At 39.9% G+C, this 25,519-nt stretch overlaps 1 protein-coding gene and 1 non-coding gene across 4 annotated transcripts in view; one reads left to right on the forward strand and one right to left on the reverse strand.

Annotated features, from left to right (window-relative positions):
• The first annotated feature begins 124 nt into the window (after positions 1–124).
• trnad-guc (transfer RNA aspartic acid (anticodon GUC)) lies at positions 125–196 on the forward strand. Its single transcript has one exon. It is a non-coding gene; the product is annotated as a tRNA-Asp (tRNA).
• A 2,695-nt stretch (positions 197–2,891) lies between these two features.
• The window catches only part of LOC109507634 (tumor protein p53-inducible protein 11), a 30,617-nt gene continuing 7,989 nt past the window's right edge, over positions 2,892–25,519 (reverse strand). For 2 of the 3 annotated variants that reach the window (XM_019857232.1, XM_019857233.1), the window contains 6 exons: positions 12,168–12,307; positions 8,935–8,993; positions 8,735–8,783; positions 8,339–8,435; positions 5,507–5,608; positions 2,892–5,078 (listed from right to left, as the gene is read on the reverse strand). In XM_019857232.1, the coding sequence (XP_019712791.1) occupies positions 4,945–5,078; positions 5,507–5,608; positions 8,339–8,435; positions 8,735–8,783; positions 8,935–8,993; positions 12,168–12,307 (581 nt within the window). In that variant the 3' untranslated portion in view covers positions 2,892–4,944. Of the gene's footprint in view, positions 5,079–5,506; positions 5,609–8,338; positions 8,436–8,734; positions 8,784–8,934; positions 8,994–12,167; positions 12,308–17,169; positions 17,231–25,519 lie in introns of all 3 variants that reach the window. The other variant, XM_019857234.1, reaches the window with a different exon arrangement.

Here is a 25,519-nt window from a genome sequence, read left to right on the forward strand (position 1 = left end):
GCCACATACTTTATTTAGATTCACCGAGATTATGTAAATAACTAGGTTAAATTAAATTAATACTAAAAAAGTTCTCAAAAAGTATACCAAAATAAAAAAGCTTTTTGTAGGAGTTCTTACACCTTCCTCGTTAGTATAGTGGACAGTATCTCCGCCTGTCACGCGGAAGACCGGGGTTCGATTCCCCGACGGGGAGTTCTTTTTAATTTTTTTTTTTTTTACCTTTCTCCAAAGTGCTAAAACACTACCCAGCTTTTTGGAGAACTTGTAAAGTTTATATATGTTTGCGTTGTTGCAAACTACAGCCTGCAGGCCAAATGTTTCTATTATCGCCTACCAATGATTCAAGTTCAAGTCAACTTTATTGTCAAATGTGCTCTATGTGCAACATACAGAATAGATGAAATTTCGTTCCTCTCAACCACAGGAGAGTGAGGAGCTGCTGCGGGTGCCCGCGCCACCATCAAAAGAACAGTTAACTGAAAATGACAAAATAATACAACATAAGACACAGACAGTCGTGCAATCTTAACCACTTTTTCTGCATACACTTTGCTGTTGTTTGAAGGAGTTATCGATGAAATTGCGACACAATTGCTCGAATCAAATCAATATAATTATGACTTCATTCCATCCATCACAATAGCAGACAGAGCAAACGCATAGTTAGTAACATAGCTTACTCCACAAGGGGGTCAGGGATACCGGAGACATGTATGCAATATTGAAATGGTCCAGTTGACAATCTTTCCTACTTAGCCACTGATGGCACACATGCAATACCTGATGTCCCATCAAGTGGTGCGTTAAGTGCGAGTGATGACACCAGGCTGCTCCGCAACATCTTTGCACCCAGCCACAGCAAAGAGTGGGCCAAAGTTAAGTAAAGTCGACAATGACTGATCAATATCTAATATGGTAAATTACTGCCATCTACTGGTGATTGTGCCCAATTAAAATTATACCTAAGCTCTATATTCAAACAGGAGCTGCGTCCAACCTACGTTCATCTCTTTCCGTGAAAAAAACGTAACTGACATCAAAACACCTCTGAATGTTTAGAACATTCAAATTGACCTATACATATGTCTTTGGCACTGGGTGAGTTAATGAGCAATGAACAACAAAAAACTTTTTCGCTAACATGGTTTATTTGCCAAGAAACACTTGCGGGTTCAAAGGATTACATCAGCCAGCATTTTCCCACCAAGCATGCTAATTATGCTAAAAAAAAAAACCTGTCGGTGCAAGAGCGAACCGCTACCGCTCATCGATTGGCAGCTAATTTGCACGGTCAGCAAGACACCTTCAACCAATAAACCGTCATCCAAAATTTTGCAGAGCACAAAGTCAAGGAATTTGCTGGCATTCAAATCAGGAAAGACCAGCAGGCCTTTTTTTTGTAATTTCTAAATGACGTTTTTTTTGCTGAGCTTGCTAATCACGTCTTCATCAGTTAGCTCAACATGGCAAGTCACTGTCCTGCGTGATAGGCTAATTTTTTTTTCAAATGTGTTCTTGCTCACCCTGTGTGGAATTCAATTGAAAAAAATCCAGGTCAACTAAATAATTTATGAAGAATTACACATATTCATGTATGGATTTTACACTTGAATGACCTGTAAGTAGCATGTTTGTTACAGTGTATCGAAGAAATGAAGCAGGTCTCTGTAGGTTAGCGGCAAGTATGGTGGGAATGCATATTCACTGATACGTGGGGGCTTTCTGCCTATAAACAACGCCCGCCACCACACACATTTCCTCTGCCATACAATTGCGTCTTTTCACCCCCGTGAGGTAAGAGAGATGCGAAAATCGCAAAGAAATGTGTTAGTATTGGCTTTAAAATCCTGGGAAAAGGTCATTTCCAAGGCATGTTGGTATGTTCGTGTTAAAACATGGAAAAGGTTAAATTACAAAACAGCTGTGTGGTTTCTTCGTGGAGAAGTGTGAGAACTGGGCGCGCTGTTGCGATCATTGATGGACAGGACGGCTTTGTGTGGGAGGCACTCAAGCACAAGGCTGTCAGCTATCAAATTTAGGATATTTAAATGTAGCTCACATTTGCTGCTGGCTACTACAACCAAAACAACTGTGAACATTTAGGGGGATTCAATTTCATATTAAGTACAACACAGGAAGATGAGTTGTTACCAAATGAGGACTGCTTTTAAGACCGTTTAATTGGCCAAAATGAATGAATCACCTTTGATGATGACACCCTGACATTTGTGCAGCTCTGATAGATCCATTGTTGTCATACCTTTTTTTTAAACAAACTTTCCTCTTATTGTAGCCTGTAACGGCAGCTGAAACCCTTTTTTAAAATTTCGATGGGTACTAAATGAGCACCGTTATTCGTGGTGTCTCTTCGTCCATTTCGGTCTCAGTCTATGTTTCCTCCCAAATGGCGCTGTTCCTTCGATGAGTCAATTTAATTTTCATTCCACAAGCATAGTACTAATCCGGGTACCATGTTTTGAGTAGTGCTGGCACATGAAATAATATTCACATATTCTTGCAAAAATATGTTTTTGCGTGTTTCCCTTTTCAACATAACATGGTGTTGCACTTCTGTGCCAATTAAAATTTTAATGGCACGTTAAACAATTTTACTCATTCTAAACATTATCCACATATTTCCATCTCTTCTCCATATTGTTTCGAAAAGTTTATTTTTCAATAATTAACTGGATGCATGTCAATTTCAATACCTTTTCCAGATTTTTTTTTCTGACTGTATGAACCCCTGATAAGAGCAGCAAGCACAAACTTGCAAACTTTTTCCTTGTCTGATGTGGAGTCTCACATTTTAAAAATCGGTTTTAAGATGTTAAAATGATGTATGAGTTTCATTTTGGTGCGCCACAAAACACAAGCAAAGACATGAATTTGGAAGTCGATAATAAACAATAGGTTCTTTATTTCAAACCAACAATTCAATCTGAGGTACAAGATTCACAAAACAGTATATACAGAAAAAAAAAACAATGCTACAAGCTGAAACTGTTTGACCTGGGAAGAAATTCAGAGAAGAGCAATGCACTGTAGGTCAGAACTTCTATCAGACTGAAACAATTTATGTTCATCTCCCACTCAACTCAAGTGACTAACATTCTTGGGAGTAATGTCAGAAAACTCCAAGGATAGAACAGCCTTTAAGTTAGCCTACTTCTGACCTTAGCTTTAAAAAAAAAAAAAGGCCATCTGCCCTCAAATGCTGCACTTCACAGACCTTTGAACATTTCAAGTCTGATGATTTGAGACCTTTAGTATAGCCGGAAATGAAATGACTTTTTTTTTTCCTCAACCCCTTAATTAGCATGCTAGTAAGGACAGACTAGTAAGATTCAGCACACTGTTGCTGGGGAGAAGTGTATCTAATTAAACATTGGTAAGAGATAATTACTACTTTCAAGGAGCAAAGCAGACCTCACCCATGTAGTCCCTATCTGGAGTTAAGACTCACCAAAGTAACAAGCACGTGTGTGCTTAATACTGAACATGCAACTGCAAACCCGCAATCACTCAGACCTCAGGACAACTCCCTTCTGGGGCGGGACCGAGGGACCACCTTTGAAGGAGGCCCTGTGTATATTTACCAATTTATGCTTTTTTTCCCCCCCAGTTGAATTTTAGAACGTTCCCTTGACAGAGCCCAAGGTGTGGAAAAGCACAAGTTCAGAATAAAAACCTGAACTGAACTGGAATGATGGCAAATAACAGGGAGGTAGAATTGTACTGAATGGAGGAGTAAAATTGGCAAGTACCCGTTATGAAGCACAAATCAAAATGTGTTGTTTTTTTTTTACATGTTCACCTCCACCTCTGCGAACACATTCATCTATTTGGTTCATTGGTTGCTACTCTACCTCAACTATTTCTGCACTGCAGGATTATTACATGCATGACGTTTATTGACAGAAGTTGCTTCAATAAGTACAAAATTACACTTGAGAGAAACCTTAGCTCTACCGAATACTAAACATTTCCCGGTCCACTTCACAACACCACCACACGTACTGGTATTTACATAGACACCCAATACAAGGGTAAAGATGCAGTGTTGGTGACAGTTTTAAATAGTTTTAAGGCAAGGCTACGCATACGGCGTGATATAAAAACTGTGCTACACTACTCATGGGAACCCAAAGCAGTTTTGTTTGCTCTACAACAAGGACTGCTTGTGATGGCAGTTCAACACTAAAGGCCAAATCCTCCATGCTTATCCTGCCTTGCATGATGAAAAAGATCATTACTGGTGTGAACACACTGCGCACAACATTTAGTCTTCAATTTGGTCACATTGAGTAAATACAAAAAGAATCACTTTGCTTCCTTGTTGAACACCGTCGCAAATACAATGCCGCCTCGGTTCAGTTCACAACTGTGCTATTTATGAAAGTCAACAGAGAAGACTTGGCCTGTATTTGAATTTGAGTGAGCACCGGTGATGCTCGAAGCGCTTCAGCAAACACACACTTTGAATAAACAGAACAAAACACTCCAGTACAAACGATTGGTCCTTGAACGGAGTTAGGAGGCAGTGTCAAGATGCAACTTCTTATGGAATAACGGTAAACTGTAAATTTGGAAATATCCTCAAGTTACATTAAAAACAGAGTGATCTTAAGGTGACAAGAATACAATACAAATACAAGGCGTCTTTTTTTTTTTGTTGGTATTTTTTAACAATAACAGCGCTCCGGAGGAAATTGTGTTATGAGGTTCTGACCTCACACCTATAGGAAGGAGAAATGTCTTATGTGGTCATTTGTTGACAATTTGGGTGTAATACTAAACTATGTCCCACATCTGCATCTCACTGGGATCAGATAAAGCTACAAGCTCCATTTCTAATAACAATCCAAACCTTGCAACCACGTCTTATGTGATCTGTGCTCAGCTGTCCACTCCTTGTATCCCCATCGCGCGCACATGAGCTCAAATCTTCTTTGGCTTGCGGCCCAGGTGGTAGTAGTAAGCCATGGTGACCGCCAGGAAGAGGACTCTGCTGAGAAGCAGCAATATGGCAGCGTTGGGCAGCATGCCGATCTCTACCAAGGTGATGGATGTCACTGAAACCGCAAAGAATCACACGATTATTAATAGGGGGCGGCAGCAACCTTTGAAAGTCCTGAGTTCCCTTTTCCATTCCAGCCTGAACCTTGATTTTGGAGATTTATGCAATGCCATTGTCAGTACAGTTGAAAAGCTTGAAGAAAAAAAAAAAGTAAAGTTTTGTTTCTCATGGAATGCCTGAATGTCAGTGATACCCAAAATAGTTTCAAGTGAGTTTAAAACCGCCTCATAGATCTAGCTGAAGCTGTGAAAATTTTAGGTTGTAACTCTAGACAGTAAACACTAGAGGGCAGTTCCTGCACATGAATGTGAATACTGCTGTGCTAGAATGAAAACTTGAGATTTAAAGGACCTGCTGACCTATTTAAATACAAACTACTGGAACTGGTCAAGAGAATGTTGCGTGGGGAGATGGGGTGAATACCAAGAAACTGCACTCCAAAGTAGCAAGCTTCACTAAGCAGAGTCCACTGGATGATGATCTTCTCCGCTGTGTAGAGGCCATTCCACATGATGAGGGCCAAACCTGCAGAGACAGCCGATCGTGGGCAAAATGATTAGATTCAGGGCATTAGAATAAACAAAACAAAAATATCCCTACCCATTTAATTGTGGCCGTTAACAACACCTGATAGTTAACTGTGACATTGTGGACACATGACGATATAACTGGTGTATTGAGTCAGTGAAATGCATTGACAGGTTGATTCTGATCATAGCCTGTGTTCCATTCCATGTTCTTCCCTGTCATTCTTCCAGTTCATTTCCCTGCATGTCAGTCCCATGCTGCACACAGACATGCTGTGGGAACGAGCAGGGAGGGGGCTTAAAGGTGGGAGGGCTGATGGGCAGCATCGTCTCGCTGCCAGATAGTGGCTGCTTTGGCTTGATCAGACCCCATCCTTCAACCCTTCAACCTCTTTGCTGCTTCTTATCGAGGAAGAAATCACCCCCACCCACCCCCCAGACTTTGATAATCCCCAAAGGCCTGTTGACATTTAACAATGAAGGAAAAGACGGTCCTTTCTTGCCCATGTTAGCTTGTTCAGTCACATCTTCTGCTGCTTGCACTGCCACATTTAATCGGTCCTTTGTACTCGACCGCATGTTCACTATCAAACAGGTTCTTTTTGTTGCTTGGTTCAAATGTGACATCGCTACGAAGGTTCAAATAAAAAATGAAAAACAAGAAAAAAATGGACTACTGTACTTGATTCAACATTTTGAAATACAAAATACAAAATTTAACAATTGTGTCAATAGTGAGATATTTTCACAGTGAGTTAAGTTTTTAAATTTTAAGTGAAAATGAACATTTAAACACCTTCTAGATCTGACACACCAGAAAGAAGATTGTTGTTAGCAACCATGCCAAATTTGAACAGTGAAAATCTATTTTCATTTAAAATGATGAAAATCAACAAAATACCACTTGTACGACCTGAAAATGGATGTTAGTTCATCTAGCGCAGTGGTTCTTAACCTTGTCAAAGGTACCGAACCCAACTGGTTCATATGCACGTTCAACGAACCCTTCATGAGTGAAAAATAACAATTAGATTTTTTTACAAATTCAAGACATTAAAAAAAATACATTTATGAAAAACAGAAAAGAGTAAATAAAATTACATGCCATAAGTATGTTTTTTAAATTGTATGACGTACTTTATGACAATCGCATGGTGACTACTGAGCGAACTAAATTTCCCGCAGCACTGACTGGACAAGCAATGTAATGTGATCATCTGCAGCCAGTGATGGCCAAGTGGGCGTGTCACACCTAATTGACAGGTTGAGTTGGGTGTGTGTACCTTCCATGGCAGAGGCTCCGTCGAACCCCTGAGACCGATTCACCGAACCCTTCGGGTTCGATTGAACCCAGGTTAAGAACCACTGATCTAGCGTCTTTCTTCTGCCTACACATACAGTAACTACACATTTGAGCCATGAAAATATACTGAAACAGTTAAAAGCCTCCGTCTGTCTCGTATATAACCTACCAGGCCGTCACACGGCAGGGCTTCTCCACGGTCACAGAGCTGGCAACGAGGCACTCGAAAGCGGTCACGCCAGCCCAAAGCCTCCAAACCACACGCTGGCTGTCAAATGTTTTTTTTCTCCTTCCCTTTTTCCAACCCTCCTCACACTTTTGCCTCTTTTTACGAGACTTACGCACACTCATGGCACTCTCTGGGCCATGCCAGGGCACCATCCGAAGAGAAGCTGCATTTTCGGTGTGTAGGGATAACTATGTAATGGCATGTTGCAACCGCGCCAGCTAACCGTGTATGTGAACAAAAGGCGCTTCAGTTCAGGGAGGAATGACTCATGCCGGACATCAAATTTATGGATGAATACAATTAATAAGGTTTTTAATGTCTACTTTGAAGTTCATGAAAGGAGTCATACTGCATAAAGCATCAGAAAACGTAAAGTCAATGCCACAGTCACCAATTCTTCTGCTCAAATTTTTATGACACTCATTTCTCAAATGTTTGCGCTAATGTTTCACATCAAGGTTAGCCCGCGCAATCTATTTTTTACGGGTCACGCTCTCACTAAGACAGCACTAACCCTGTAATCACAAAATGATTGACTCACCGATTTGCCTGAAAGGCTTTTATTACAGCTTTTTTAGTAAATGTTATCCATTGCCACACTAGATTTTTTTTGTTTGTTTTTTTTTTTTTTTTTGGTCGAAGGAAGCGGCAAAGCAGAAAAGCCATAAATACCCCACCACATGGCTTGTCCAATGTTGATTGCAATGCTTAAAGTCAAATGAGGAAAACAACAAAACAAAACAACATCCGATTTAAAGTATAAGCAGGCTTCCAGGCGATGCAGTTCAAAACTTCACACCATGAAAATAGGAATGTTGGTTCATGTACACCAGCCTAAATCATCCTGCCAGAAGAAATGATGTATGAGGATGCAGAAGCTGTTCCTAAACAATTCCTGGAACCTTTTCATGCCCCTGTAATACATTCAAGACACAATGAACAAAATTGGAGAAAAAAAATAATAGAAAGCCTCAACCATTACCCCTCAGGGATGGTTTTCATCCAACTGTAGCCTCCATTATTATTGCTTGGATGGAGTTATGACTCCACGTCACAAGAAACCCAGTGCAGTGTTGAGAACTTGTCAAGGAATAAGCATTAAAACATCATGTCTCCATTTATAAGCACAGCTGTCCATCACTGAGCTGGAAAGCTGTTTGCATTTATCTTTTTTGCACCTTTGGACCATGACTTACTGAGTAGCGCTCCTCCATAAAGGCGAACCGAGAGGCTGGTTGTAGAGAGTTCCTCCTCAAAAACAACCTCATAGAGATGGTTGGGAAACACCAAGGCCTGTGTCGGAAAACGATGACAGACACGTCGTTATTTCGACACAGCAACATTGTCCCCGCAAATGTCCCTAAAATACAGCCACTGTGCCGCATGTGTGCCGTTTGGGAGCTAGAAGCCATGAACACTGACCATATTGAACATGGAAGCAATAAATCGGACAAAAGACTGAACTGTTTCTCAAGACGCTTTAAGCGCACACAAATGAAAAACTGACGATTCATTCATAGCCGCACATGACATAATGAGGGATGGACACAATTTGCACAGCATGCTGATTCGGTAATTTCCGTAGCACTTACCATTGCGGCGATCACAGTGAAACCCACTGCTGAGGTTAGCAACCACATCCTTGAGGGGGGGACACATAAAAGGCATCGCTTTAAACCGCGCTTAATATGTTTTTAACAGTGTTGACACATCTTGAACTTTCCTGGGAGTGATGCAGCGTGCACTGTGTGAACACAGTCGCGGCTGAGTAACCAAGGAGGTGAAATCTCACCTCAGACCGATTGGCTCTCGAACTGCAAACTTCATCTCATTTCCCAGCATCTGACTGATCTGTAAAGCAACATGGAAGAGGGAAGAAACGAGTTTGGACAATTAGTAATTACAGTATGAGGGAAACTTTGAGAACTTGATATCTAAATGATAGATATTCATTGAGGAGCAAATAATTTAAGTAAGTGCCCTCCTTGGAGGTGTTGTCGCCCACGCCTACTCTTCAGCGCCCATAAATAAACACTTTTACAAAACAAGAAGACAAAATCAGAGTCGGGCTGAGTGACAGTGACAGAAAGTGGTCTTAATGATGTTAATTAGCGACGATAAATGTCTTCAGCTCCTTAATCAGAGCCTGAAGATTAAGAGGGGATGTGTCATAACATCATCAGCTTGTGAATTACGGATGAGTAAGCACCAGCCTCGTGAATCGCAGGAGAAAAAAAATGTTTGCTGCAAATTAACTTAATCTAGGCAACACTGTACCAAACAGTGCTTAATTTATATTGCTAAACACTGAAAGGTGCTATGGCAGGTTAAAAATTAAATAAAATTACTATGGCCGTGGAGTCACAAACAAGGCAGCATTTCATTAAACTCAATGCTCACTGGCAATTGTCAGGTCATATCTGCAGCAAAATGTATGAATAGATGATTTTTTTTTTTTTTTTGCTTCTTGTTTTCCCAATGAAGTCATCAGAGAACCGGTCAGGAGATTCGGAAAATTGGTCAACATTGGTCCAAAAATGTAAAAAGACGACACTGATTCGTTGCATGAAAAGACCCTCAAGCCTGAAATAATGAGAGCAACCCTTGATTGGTTGTGAAGTACAATTGCTTTGCCCAAAGCCTTGAATCCCCAGCAGGAGTGCTTTCTTTCTGACTTCCGGGTTGAGTGAACGCTGGCGCGTTTTGGCTGCCGCTGCTCAACCCGCATTGTTCTGTGTTTTTTGTTATTGTAAAGTGTCCTTGGGTGTCTTGAAAGGCGCTTATAAATAAAATGTATTATTATTATTATTATTATTATTTCTTCTCACCACAAACTGCTCTTGTGTTGTGGTCACAACATCAGGATAATAAAAAAAAAAAATACACTGGGGCATGAAAAGCAGCAAGTCAGAAGGATGAACCCTTTTCCAGCTGGGAGTGATTACAAGAAAATTGCCATCAATTACAAAATCATTTTTCACTCGACTCAACCCCGAACAAAAGCGATCTGACTGATCTAAAGAAGAATGGGGAAAAAAGGGGCTTTCAGAAAATTTACCCCTCAATATTTTACCCAGTTAGACAAGCAGCATGTTTATATTAGTAATGTTACGTTGTAACGCAAGCATAAACACAGTGAGGATTTTCGGAAAAAACTAAGGTGGAATATAAGGCTGAATCGAATTCTATACAGATGCTACTGCAGCTTACAGAAATAAATTGTATTGTATTATGACATCCAAATCTGTGTCACATGTTCCCTTGTAATTACATAAAATCACCTGTCTCCATTTTTTCTTTCTGTATAAAACTAATTTTACATAGAAAACAAAATTTTGGCTGTAGTGAACAATTATGTACAAAATAATGGAAAGGTTGTGTTACCCTTTTGGAAGCTATTTTAGTTTAGCAACAGAGTCAACCCAATGACCAAACACATCAAAACAAACGATATAGTGTTGAATCTCTTTCATAATTTTGCTGCTGTAAATTGGGAATTTCTCCACTGTGAGACAAATAAAGGTTTTCTTCTCATCGTATTGTGCGGTAGACATTTTTATTTTGCCCCACCACATGCGTTCTATCGCTATATTGCACACTTCCGCATAGACCATACAAGATCAATCCATCTGTGCCAGCTGGGATCACGTGACTTTGGGAATATGCCTTCTTGTTGTTCCAAGGGACTCTTTGACCGAAAACACCTGAATTAAACGTGCCTTGAAAAACTACCCAAAGCAAGCTGGGCAGCAACCGAAGGCAAAGGGGTTGACTTGAGGGGGATAGTGCACAAGGGAGAAACAGGAAATGAAGAACTAAAGTGGCATTTGAGGAGCGATGCTTCATCACAGCTGCTGTGTCCTGTTTTCACCTCATTCATCACTCTGTCCGAAACGGGCAGTAAACAGAGAACGACAAATCTCCAGGTGAAACGGAATCTTGTTGCGAGGCTGTTCTGGATTTTGACAGTTTATCAAGTGGTAGGCGTGTGTAAAGGTCCTGTCTCATGCTGTCAGAACGTCGAAAGAGCGGCCGTTGTGTTCAGAAGCTGCCAGTGAAACACAGCCACTACGTCAGAGCATAAATCGAATGCTTCAATGTAACGTTTCGTAATAGCAATAGTATTCCTACCTCAGCAGGAAGAGGCGGCAAGTGAGGCACAAGAGAAGCACTTCCCTCCTTTGTTTACAAACCCACATGAATTCAGAGATGCAGATATTTCCTTTCGAGAGCGAGCCTTGGCAAGGAACAAACTTCCCATTCCCATTTTCTTACTCATCGCTTCACATGATGAACCACAATTAAAATTCGAAACCGGGGTGAATGTTTGACTTAAACGGGGAATTAACACAATTTACTTACATAAACCACAGTGGCTTAAGTGTGACTGATGCTGGATTACCATGCAGTCAATACACCCCATAACACCGACCACAAGACTCATTCAATAAGCATGGATCATCAAGCATGAACAGATCCTCCCTCTGTCAAATGACCCTCTCTGCGTCCAACATTCAGCTACAGGTACGTGTAAGGGAATGTACGTTGAAGATATCTGATTTAGTCTCCTCATGTTCCGGATGCTCCTTACTGTGTTTTCATTGTCATCATTCTTCTACAATAGCAAACTGATGGGAATCTCGAATCACTCTTTCTCGGCCAGCTTGTGTTTTGGAAAATGAATATTTTGGATATGCATTCACTGTCTATATGCACGTGTGAAGCTTTATCGGAATCCATCCAAGTCTTCTATCTTCCAGAGGAGTTAAGCATTGCTCATGAGAGCTACGGGGGTTCATGGGAATGTGGGATCTAGATTGACTGTCCGCATAAGCAGCAAATGCAGAAAACAGGAGACTGGTACAACTAATGAGCCAATTAGTAGATTGGTCCGGCGATCCACAATCTTATATGCATTGCTCTAAAAATAACCATTCAGATAATGTTGAACTATGTGCTTCACATTTCTTACACCAGCTACAATTTGCCTTTTGCAGAGGCCACAAGACTGGAATTTAATCTGACCTTTGATCGGTGAACTTCCCCATCGTCATCTTCTCCTCCAACTCCAAGAATCTTCCGGCTTTTCAAGCGGCTTATCAAATCGGTCTGACTGTGCTTCTTCATCAGAGGAGGGTGGGGTTTAGAAGCCATGATCCACACGTCTAGACAGAAAACAGAAGACAATCTTGAGGAAAAAATATATATAGAGAGAGATACTCTCACTTTTATCACAGAATAGAATTGGCAAACCTTAACATGATTAATCTAAACTCTCATTAGAATGCAAAGAAAAAAAATGACTCAAATCAATGATCCACGCTTTGCTGATTTTACTCTATTTAGTATAGCAGAGAGCATGAATGAAAAAAAACAAAACAAAAAACATTACTCCACCGGACATCTCTATAATTTTTTCTAAAAAAGCAGTTGCCATTATCTAAGGATGCAAAATGTTTCATACTCTTATAATAATGGGAAGGCGGTAAACTGCATGCTGTTCACTCGGACAAAATATCAGCGGCACGTGGATGTCATCTATTTAACTTGGGATCAGCTACGAAGATGTCGGGCACCAAATTGCATGTTCACTCACTCATTCATTTGCTTGTAGTACTGCTGCCAAACTGAGGTCAATGAACTGTGTGGCAATGTTGCCCATTTGACAGGTGCAATCCAATTCAAGCTTGCACACGCTTTTGGACATACTGCACAAACCTTTAGTAAATCAGGCCCAAAGGCTTCAAATGCATCTTGTACATTAATTATAGGTTTGTCAATGCATACAAATAGGAACGGTCACAGTCTAATTGCAGAGGGCCAAGTGATTAGCGCTAATGACCGTTGCCTGACGACACAACATGGACAAGCAATCTTCAAAACAAGACACATCATCATTGCCTCAATAATGATAACCTCTTCAGAGCACACATGCTCGATGGAACAGCCTGTCCAGCATTCGATTCGATGGCAGCCAAACAGGGCAAATGCCTGCAGGAGTCAGACTCGAGCATTTACTGAAAAACTTCGATGTTTGAAAAATAAAGAAAATTAAAGATCCAGTTTTTATGAAACTAAAAACTGTGGTGTGTGTTTTACACACACACACACACACACACACACACACACACACACATGAAGAAACAAAAGTGGTGTGGGTGTGCTCAGAAGATGGACAATGAGCAATCTCCATTTGTCCGTGTACTGTCACCACACATGGAACGGCTTGACAACTGTGGATTCCTTCCTGACATACAGATTCAGAGATCAATGAGAGTGGGGTTGCATGTGGGCAAGCTCTCTGAATGACTAAATCATATGAGCCAAAAGGGAGCCAAAATACATGTTCTGACACTTAATCCTGTCATGAATGAGCTGGAGCCTCTTCTGACTGAGTGGGTGCGAGGCAAGGTACACGCCCTGTACCGGTTGGTTGCCAGTCTGAATTTTTTTAACCAATTTTTTTAATGCGTTTTACAATTAACTAATCTGCTGTACCAACCCAGGGTAAAGATAACATTTCACAACAATGTCTTGCTTTATCGGGGCATAAAGAAAACAAATAAACAGTTCACAGAGGAAAGTGGAAAGTAATCGTGGAGAACCTCCCCCATTTGTACCAAGCACTAAAATCTTTACAGCGTCAGGACTCATTGACTTGGTTTTGTGGCGCAGCATGAGCCAGCCTATTTCCAATAGTTGCAATATATACGAAAATAGACGTGACCCCTGGAAGGAATGAAGTGCTTCATGGCCAAGTTTTGGATTGAGTGCTAAACTACACATTCTTCCATATGCTCAAATACTCCTGCACGGGTCCCCCTATGAATCTCCCTAACACTGCTTCTTGACTTGCCAATGTAGCACTGACACAGTTGCTTAGCAACTGCCCACGGTCCAATCAACTTTCCATCGCAGAAAACACCTGTCATGATTACAACTACCGTAGCTTTGATGAGGAGGCCTCTGTTGAGAGCCACTGATGACTCCACTGGCATTATTCTCGATAGCATCCGGAATATTTCAAGATGGACTAAGATGATTATATTGGTGTTCATTCAACTGGAGACAGATTGTGTTTTCATAATGAAATGAGGAGGTGGGAGCAAACCAGAATTCCAGAGAAACTATCATCTTCCTTCAGAAACCGATTAAAAAAAAAAAAGTCATAAATAATACATCCTATAGACATCGGATGCGTTCACACGTCACAACTTAGTAAGCGGCTGCAATCATTTATTGTTTATGTTGCCTGTTTACATGTGTTGTTCCAACGTTACATCCACCTACCTACCGAGCTACATATTTGCATATACAGTGTACAGACGTACAAATATACATGCATAAAGTAAATGCGCTATTAGTCCAATAAGTGTACAAGAGACAACAGCGTCTCCATTCCTTTGCTGGATTTTCTGGCAGAGCATGTGTTGGTGAAACGGCAAAATGGCTAAACATAGTAAGAACTGTTGGAAATGTGTGAACTCCCCAAGAGACCCTTGTAAGTGAAATTAGATGCAATTTAAAAAAAAGTGTCAATTTAAAATGACACCCAAAAATAAGACACAGTCGCCAAGGATCCACACGATCTCCTTAGCTTCTGAGGCATACCAACTGTGAAGAATATAAAGCCCACCGTGCAGTTCTTCTTAACATAATTCCAACACACAGCCAAGACGTACATTTTTGAGTGACATATGACGTACGCCTTCCATAGCCACGTGTAACAACTACTGCTCGTGATTTCATTCCTCGTTTCTACAGAGACGACTAAAGCTTCAGAGTGGTGTAACTTCAAGATAATGAAAGGAAGAAGCTGTCCCTGTGGAGCACAACAGCAGGAGCATCGGCGGACTGTAGGTCAAGTCACTCCACTCACTATTAGAGTGTATCCTAACATCACTTCCATCTCTGTATATAGATAGTTTTACAACGCTTAGTTCTGGGGCCTGCATGATGATAAATTTACATTCAGTCAACAATGATGTCAGTACAACTACGCGTGTCGAGTTCATGAAAATTTATATGACTTCGCTTGAGGGCGTGCGACTATAAAAGGCAAAGGGAAGTCAGACCACCTCGCTGTAGGGTGTATTCAGGCTATATGTACAATTTTCAATGCAAAGAAAATACAATAAATAATATATTTAAAAAAAAAAAGATGGTAAGTTTGCATTGTGGAGTCCTTCGCAGTCCTCCTGGTGGACTCGGCAGCAACCAGGCATCATCAATTAAATTTTGAATTTTACTTTCATGTTACTTAAATCACAAAATCTGATACACGAATCTGAAAAACATCACAACAAAGCATTCAAGAAATGTATATTTACACATAACACAAACACAGATTTATATTCTGTATATAATAGTCTGTATCTATATTTCGATATTAATTTGTGGCCATTTGTCTGCATACTTTTTATTTTTCTTTTATTAATGTACGACTAAAGCATCGGATCAGAACTGAATCGGCAGATCTTGAAAACCAAAGACTCGGACTCGAGTGTCACTTGAGTGTGATTAGGACATCACGAATAATATAGTCTAATGAAATATCCATATTCAATTCAGCATCAAAGGCCCACAGTCCATGGATAAAGTGCATCTAATTTGACAACATCCCATGGTTCGAAAACGCCATATCCAGGCAAGGAAAAAAAGCTTGAGAAGGAAACACAGTTGGAGGGATCCCCCCGCGCCCCATCCAGAATGCTCACAGTTAGAGTAAATACAACATTAAATCACATGAAATGCTACACCTAATTAAATCATACACAGTTTAAAAAGCATGAGTCAATTTAATAATATGAAGCCAGTTGGGGTTGTAATACACTTTCAGATTAAATAAAAACAATTCTGATTATTTGAAAAACATAGAAAGGCCATAGAAAGACTCAAAAAATATATGCCAATGCATGCGGTACAATAGCTGCCATTTTTTTTGTCACCCTCTGTACGACACTGTCAGTCTCTTCAGTCAGTTTCAACGGCCACATCAAGATTATCAGGCTTGCCCATCACCACATCACCGTCCTTTTATGAATCTAGTGACAAAATCATCACATTCTCACTCTTGACCTTTTCTGAATTCCGCTTAAATCTTACATATAAGACATTAAATTGATGAAAACCACACTCACATACTGTAAGTCGAAACCGTTGATTTAAAAACCTACCTCATTATGCTCCTCATATTTTTTTAACTCAAGGATTCAAGCTCAGATCACACTCCAGAGATCGCAAACATCAGGAAAAAAAAAATCATTCAAAATCTCGCTCAAGTCTACCCCACCACCCCTTTTGCAGTTTGTCCATTCCAAAAACTGTGCATTCTAAAATAGAGCATTTTAATGACTGACGAATCTCATTCTGCCCACTTTGCACTTGGTTGCTGCAAGCAGTTCAGACTGTTTCTCAAGCCAGGAACGCATGATTATCAACCAACTGACACCACTCGAAAAGGTCACTGTGAAGTGGCCGAGTCAACTAGTCTGTACAACCCCTATCCCTATGAATGGTGCTCTCTAAAACAGAAAGGATCCACGTGTGCAGTTTTGTCCATAGACCGAATCCCCTCGCTTACCATAACAGATAATTGTGGTGGGATTTAAATTTAAAAAAAAAAAAAAGATTAAAACCGTTTGCTCTTATGAGAGCAGTTAGCATCGAATTAGCCCATCAGTTAATAACACAAAGAGAATTTGCTCCCTTGTCGAACGTCTCACCCATTGTAATTACGAATATTCTCATGGTGATTACTTGAGTGCTCTACATTAAAACAGACAATGTGACAATGATTGTTTGCATTACATCAATGGTTGACATGTGATTGCGTGCCAACGGTGAATACAGGTGCTTGTCACATCCCAGTTGTCAACTCAACGGCTGCGGAAAACAAACAAACAACAAAAAAACGGACATCAGCATCAGTTTGACTCAGTAAAAGCTTAGCATTTTCAGGGAAGATAATGTGAAGTGCAAAAAAAATATGGTCAGACTTTTCATCATTCTATACTGGGGTACTAACCACTCTTCTGTGGTAAGGGTGGCAGGAGGAGACTGCATAAAAGGGCACATTTGGAGCAAGCCTGTGGAAGGCAAATCAAGACAAAGGAAAGCTGGGACCAAGACAAGGCTACGGCTTGAATAATAACATCGGCGGAAATCTATTACAAGGAGCTGACAGTCACTTAAATTATTTCTGAGGTCGGAGGAGGAATGACGACTTTGATGAATATGTTGACAAACATCAGCAACGTCACTATAAATCCTAGCAGAAACGTGAACGAGGAGTTGATTGGTTTCGAAATGAAGAACAAAAAGCGCGCCGTCTCAAACAATGCTTGTGTAATTGCAACAGTCGCGAGCCAAGAAGAGGAAGTGTGATGAAATGCAGTTTAATGACTTTAAAACTATTAAGAAGATTGGCTGAATTCAAGAGTGGGGTGTGGATTGTCGCTACGGTATGGGAGAGTAATCAGGTATCTGATGTCACCATCACCTGTGCAAGACAAATCCAAGAAAAGCTCCAACCCGGGTTTCAGAGAGTACTGCATTTGGTGTTTAACCCTTTCAGGGACAGCGGTTACTGCAGTGGACATCATGTTCTCCGGTTACAGGGCGCATGAGAGGGTGAACAATGTTTACATGGACTGCGAAGGATTTCACCAATCTTCACAAGCTGATCACGAAGGCTGGACGATTATGCAACAAAATAATAATTACGATTATTTGGAATGAGAGTGAAAACACAAATAACAAAACGAGGAATCATTGATTTTAAAACTCAAGTAATTTATTCAACTCCTAAAACTCAACCACTCAAAACTATCATAGCCTCATGCCGTTTCATCCCTGCACGTTGAACACTTCTTTGTGAAGTATAAAATCACCTTATAAATATGTAAAATTCAAGCCTCTTCATTTTCATTCTGAAAGCAATATGCCATTGAAAATTCATTTTCCTTCATTCCATGAGGCAGTGTGTATCAGCATGAGCAGTGCAAATATCAACGGCATCTGAGTCACGGAGGAAAAAAAAAAAAAAAAATCACACTATCACAATTAATGACATACCCTGTACGGCGCTGTATTGTTTTTGTATTTGTGACCAGTTCACGTAATCCCTGTGACATATTACATGTTGTTCGCTAGACTGTTCATTTTTGACTTGTTTGCTGGTCTATTTTGCTCTAAAAATGCCATATGGCCTCGTCAAGTATTGCCATAATTAAGACAGCACTCCTACCCATGTCAGGCTGATGGAGAAGAGATGAAGTACACACTTGGAGTGAGAACTGAAGAACATTGCAATTGAAGTCTATTAATATGACTTTTTTTTTCCTGATTTTGAATAATTTATGCCTTTGAGTACAGCAGTGTTATTTTACCTGTCTGTATGTGTTTCCAGAGAGTTAGTGTGCTAAATAAATAGCATTGCCAAAGTCAATGCTAATTTTTCGTTAGCATTTCCATGTGCTATTACATTGACTTTCACATTAGCGGCGAGCGATGTTCTAAAATCAAAGCATATTTTGTATTCTATGCACAATGTGTGTCATTCTTTAATGTGTGTTTAATTTACTGTAAACTTCAACTGTGGTCTCATTGAACAGCTTATTTGCGTTTTCAGATAATTTTGAGAGACGTGGATTTGAAAAGTTGGGTTTGCTCTCGTGTCATGACAATGCTGAGATTTATTTTATAAACCGTGACATGGCGCACACGTTGGTTCATTAGGAGCTGTCAGTGATGGTGCGAGATTCGCTGGAGATTTTGTGACATGGTTGAAACAGTAAAAAAAAAAAAGGATGTAAAAAAGCAGTGCCGACAGACACATAGGCAGGAGTTGAAATTTCTCATCCGAGCAAAAAGATAAAAGTACATCACAACACAGCACAGCAGGGAATCTAGCCAATGCTGAAAGAAAATAAACAATCAGGTCCTGAGTTCTTTGCATAGCAACAAAGCTGACACAAATTGTTCATCTGTTTTGCTCCGACATGCTTTTTTATATCACAGCCATACAATATGTATTAGGACTACATGTGTATTTTTTTTCTGTTAATAACAATGCACAATAGGAACGCACCTTATTCTTCTGAGCCATGAGACTTAGAATGAAGTATGTGTGCAAATCCTGGCATTTTATTGACACGGAAACTGCGCAAGTTCACTTTTGATGATAGTTGCAGACTTGAACAATGTGAGAATGCCAGGTTCTGCAGCTAAGAGGAGAAAAAAATAATAAAATCCTGCTTCCAACTCTTAGAGGGGTAGGAGGATGACAAAAAAAAAAAAAGGCCAGCGACAAGGTCAGGTCAAACGTTGAGCAACGAGCGATCTGAAAAGCGCAGAAATATCAGTACCTACACAGTTTAAAAAATTGGTTGCATTTTGTTCAAAGACGTTGGACACAGTTTGATTAGATGATAGCAGACATAAGAGCCAGTCAAACCTCCTACTTCCCACTGCATCACCGAGATGCTTAATGTAAACAAGCTTCACATCGCTCAATGTCATAAAACTGCACTCAATCTTCGGAGTTTATGTAAATATCTACTTATGCCAACCTCAACTGCTGCAAATATTAGGATAATTGGCCCCAATATTTTGACATTTTTAGGAGAATGTCTTGCTCTCCGTAGGCACTCACCAGAGCTTACTGACAAAATGCTTACTCAGGGTTCCCACTCTTCCACTTGCTTTTTATTTATGGGCCTTTTAAGGACTTTTGAGGGCTAATTTAGCCATTTTTAAGGACCTTTTCTCCATTCAACAGGGGATTCACGGTGGATTTAATGCCCGATCAGCAATATGCAGGCTGAACAGAAAGCCACATATCACTGAGCTGGTGTTCAAATCATTGCTGCCAAAGCTAACCCTTTATTTGACATACTGTATGTCAAATTTTCATTTTCCTACCTGTGTTAATGAGCAAAACTTTAATTCATTCTCAAATAAAGTACACTAAGAAAAAATTTAATTTAGAGAATATAAAACTTCAATTTATTTTCGAATAAAAATAAATTGCTGAGGATTTTTATTGATTTTATAAGCTTTCCCTGAAAATTAAGGACAATTAAGAACATACTTTTGCAACTTCTTTTTTATGGATTTTTATTAACTTTAAGGACCCACGGGAACCCTGTTCCTGGCCACAAAATCAAAAACATAACGGCGATCCTTCCAATAATTTTAGAGGTTGACTAATACTAAAGTGGCATGTCTTCCACACGTAAAAAACATGCCAGATGTTCTGTGACACTTGACACCTGGCAAACCTCCTCCGGTGGTTTGACGCACAAAGTCCAATGAGCGTGTTGTGCCACGCTTTTCAAGCACAAGTACAAAGTTGAGGTGGTCTTTTCAAAAGACACTCAGACTAATTCTTCTGTGATCCTCATCATCGGTAAGGCGCTGGAAACTGTAGCAATTGTCACAACATAACCCCCTCCTCGTCCGGGGTGCAAGGCCCAAACCTTGCTCTTGTAGTCACAGATTCAACTTCTTCTGCTTGTTAGTAAAACCGCCAGCAGTGCAACAAATTCCCAAGCTGTGCAAGACATTTTTCAAATTTTGGGGTTGGTGTTTAGCCGTGGCATCAGTAAAGAAAATTTAGGTTGTGAAAATAAGAGTCAAAGACATCTCGAGATAGCAGATGTCAAAGGCTTGTTGTCCGTGATAACTGAGCGGAAACTAATTAGGTAGGCTTTAATGACAAATTAGGTGACAAGAATCCTATACAACCAATCCCATCGCTCAAGACCGCCAGTATATTGAAGGAGAGGTTTTGCCTTTCTCAGGCTACCACAAACCAAGGATTACACAGCAGGCACGGTGGATTACAGTATATTGAATTCATGTCGAGTTTCTACAATTCGATACTTAGCAACTGTGTGTGCAATTCGTTAAGTATCGGCAATGGTATTAAAAGTTAAACAAGTGTAAGGCAAAGTTAATGAGTCGAATAATACATTACGTTTCATTCTAATACATGGATATAAAAAGTACAAGTAAACTCATTTTGAAGAGGATTATCTTTTGTGTTAACCACTTCTATAAGTTTTTTTTTTTCAAGATTTTGTGAGAAATATCTTACGGAAGGGACATTTCCTTTCTGTTCATGTCCTTGGGTGAGCGAAAAAGCAAGTGAGACCATTTTCTGTTGCACACATCCTATAACCTCCAAACAGCGCTGGCCATAAAATGACATATTTTACTGATCAAGTCATTCATAAAAGACAGTAAAGTCAACTAAGAGAAGACTTTTGGACTCTGTGGCTAGTACAGATAATATTTCATTTCAACTGTATCTGCTCCAAAACTATATTAGTTACACAGAGGAGGTCGCCTTGCTCGCTGAACTACTTTGTTGCTAAGCAGCCTCTCCTGGATGACGAGCAGAACTAATTTCAGGGTTGACTCTGCGTCAGAAATAATGCCGACACGTGGGCTTTCACGGCTTGGCAAAGGTCAAAAATCCATTCTTAAAAAAAAATTCTCCTCAATAACATGAAGTTTATTTCAACCAATTTAGGTTGAGCCTTCTGTATTTCTCAAAGAAGAGGAGTAAAGAATGAATGTACACACACGCTGAACAAATGCTTGTATTTAAAAATTCAAATAACCCACCGGGAGGATTTGACAAGTCAGCAACATTTAAAGCCACCCACTTGAGGATAAGCAGATAAGCAAATACTGTAGTTAAGAGTACATGAGAATCGGCCATGATTAGCTCTTTTAAAATCGGCAAAAATCAGGCAATATCTGTCTGTAGTTCATAAATGCATGTCATTCCAAGATCTGATGCTTCACAAAAGACGTACAACTATTATGGTTTTATGACTGATGTGGTGGCCAGATAGGATTTTGCTAAGTAGTACCGATATGACCCACAGACGCTTTGCAATAAAGTTTTTTTGGACCGATGAGACCAGGATTGACCTCGACCAAAGTGAGGAAAAGACCATTTGCATATACAGTACTGTAATGATATCTTCAAAAACTAAACACTGATCATGAGAGGATGTATAAACAGACAGAAACCTTATGGGGGGAGAAAAAAAAAATTACAAGAGAAAAATCGTTTTTCATACTTGCGCCAAATCATCGGGTGCCAGACAAGAGAATTCGATTAATTCTGGTCAAGAGGACTGTGCAAATCGTCTTTGAAATGTCCTCATCTTAGAAAGCAGAAAATGGGCAACAACCAATCAAGAGAAGCATAAACAAACAACTAAATTAAGTTTGTCAAGATGCATCGGTTTCTTCGGGAGCAAAGCATCCCACTCCAAATCTTCAAATGCCCACTCATTGCCTGATGAGTCTCAAACACTGTGATATCAAGCAACACAAGCTTCCCAGATGATTTCTTTATCATTGGTTGTTTGAATGTGTGGGTTCTCACACACAATCTGTATAACGATACAAAATAAATTCACAGAGGGTTGAAATGTTTGTATTATAGTAATCCCTGGTTTATCTCGGGGGTTATGTTTCAAAAAGAACCTGCGAAATCCATGGAGTAGTCATCTTTATTTTTTTACAATTATTGTGCAATACAATACAACACTGTATTGAATGAAACCAAAGACTAACTTGACAGTTCTTAGAAATACAGTCAAATACCTCCGTTTTTGACCATAATTCGTTTCAGAAGGCTGTTCGAAAAGCGATTTGTTCAAACTCCGAAACTATTTGATTTGCCCACGATTACGGGCTAATACACTATGCAGAAATAACATAAAAACAGTACGATTTGCGTAAATCACAACAAACACGGCTGTTCACAATGAAAGCTACACGAGGAAGCGTCACTTCCTAACATAAGGAAGATCGGATTTGCTCAGTTTGGTCGCAAACCGGTTTTCGGTCGTAATCCGAGGCGTGAAAATCTCAAATTTTCTGGTTGAAAACCGATTTGGCTGAGAAGAGAGACGTTCGAAAACTGAGGTTTGACTGTACTGTACCGAATGTTTCTTCGATATTGTGGATTTTTGTCCCGGAAAAAATTTGGCAAACTAAAGCGATGCGGCGCGGAGACTGTTGACATCACTCTACAGCGCCTTAGCCAATCAGGATGCAGAACACAATGCACTGTAAATAAATAAATGAATAAAAAATAAACTGCACCAAAAAAAAAAAAAAAAAAAAAACCTGTGAAACAACAAAGCCGTAAAAGATGAAACATGTTATGGCGAGGGATTACTGTATACACGACACATGACCCATCCGTAAAACAAACGACGACATGGTTAATGAATAGGCAACTTGTAATTCAAATGAGCTGGTTTCATTTTCATGTGCATAATTTGCTTTTACACCTTGCACTCTAGACGGCTTAAATAGAGTGTTGAGTCTCCGAGAGTATTAGAAGACACCTTTGATGTCGACAGTAGACATCTCAGCCTTTTCTCAGGCGCCCTTCCTGACCCTTTAGAAAAAGATCAGTGTACTGAAATGGCTCCATTAGTGAACAGCTAAAGCTAATTTGGTTTGAGTTATGAAGGAATACAGTTTCCCGATACGGCCTTGAATAGTATTCAGATGAAATATATGATACATCCTATTTGTGTTCAGATTAGAGGGCTCCATTCAAGTGGCTCATTTGGCTTTGATTTTTGCCATACTCTGTATCTCCCAATGAGCTGCTACTTGGTCAATGTGAGTGGGATGACACAGCTTGCTAATCAGGTTTTTTACCGAGTCCCCAAAATGCCATGAGGGTTCGGCAGAGTTTATACAGCAACAAATGAGGGAACAAACCTTAGCCGGCAGCAAATCTTTGCCTACACTGTTTGTCTGATGTTCATGCATGAGGAGCTTGAGCTCTAATTACGGGAAAGGTTGCATTTGTCTCCTGCACCAATTACTTTCATTTATTTCCTTGGCGAGAGCCATTTTGAGATTTTGATCTATTTTTAGGACGAATTAAACTTCAGTGCCCTCCTGCTCAGTCTCATATGTTGGCATCAGATTTTTCTGCCGGGATTCATTGGCTACATCCGTCTGTTAATATTTGTCTTGAGGTGTTAAAAAAAAAATGCAGAATATGGCCAGGCGAAGAACTGTCAGTCATAGAATAATAATTGGCATAATGCCCTGGCTTAGGGCCTTGTAACTAAGTAACCAGCAGGTTTGTCTTTTCCTTCGAGCAATATTCTGTATATATAGCTGCCACACAAGGGATATACCGATTATCAACCAGGCCGATTAGTGGTGCCTCTATTCAGCATCCTGACTAAATTCAGCATCAGATTTAAAAAGAAACAAAATCAATCAGAGATCTATTTAAAACTTGAATTTGCTTTATAATGCTGTAACAAAACCGAACGCAAGCCGGGTATTTCTGGTGGCATCGTGTTTCCAATTTTTGTCAATGCAGTTTGGGCAGTCATGCTCAATTGCATGCCAGGTGTTGCTCCTTTGCCCATTTTGCCATGTTTTGCTGATGTAAACTTTTCTCAGCAAAATGTTGCCAACCGTCAATCGGCATCGAGAATGTACTTTTTACCTACTACGTAAGATACCCTGTGAGGTGACTGGATTCAGACGAACACATGATATAAAATTGCTCTTTCTGTTTTTCACCATTTGAGTTCTCCTGATTCATGAGTGTGGGTAAAACGGTGCCTGGTGATGCACTTTGGTTCAGGCATGAGGCTCCCCTCCCTCACGATAGAACAACTTGAATGACTTTGCTCCTATCAGCACTTATTCGGTGCAATTGCAACATGCAGGAGGATATGCCTACACCCCAAAAATACATCTTCCCTTCGGTTTGCATGGCACTGCCAACACATGGTAAACACTATGAACACACCCAAGATCTTGTTTAAACTCTTGAACTATTACATTGCATTGAAAGTCGTCCCATACCCACCCTATTTTTACTCACTCTTAAATGCAAACCGGAATAAATTATACTTCTATATCACCATTTACTGTAACAAACCGAAAGGGCAGAATGAAGAAAAACATGAAAAAAGACATTTGATATTTCACAGCCAAGGTTTATAACAGACAAAACAACCATTTCCCTGAAAATGTCTTTTTATAGTGATCACTAATGAACTATTTCAGTGAAGTTAATTGCAGATGAGCAACAACAACAAAAAAAAAACAACTGTTCAGTGGTGAATGATGCAATAAGCCAGCAACTATTTCATCCAACAGTTCGAATGAGGAAACACTGCCGTTAAATACTTGCAGTGCTTTTACAGATTTATTAGACCACCGACAAGAGTAGTGTTTATCCCACTGCCGCCCTAAATTCAAGTATTTGGAATAAAACAAATCTATTTTTGAATGTTTCTCTAATGGTCCTAATAAACACAGAACAAAATCTGAATCTAAAGTTCGTTGCACAGATATTT

Source organism: Hippocampus comes, unplaced genomic scaffold, assembly GCF_001891065.2.
Source record: "Hippocampus comes isolate QL1 unplaced genomic scaffold, H_comes_QL1_v1.1 scaffold186, whole genome shotgun sequence".
Classification (NCBI taxonomy): Eukaryota; Metazoa; Chordata; class Actinopteri; order Syngnathiformes; family Syngnathidae; genus Hippocampus; species Hippocampus comes.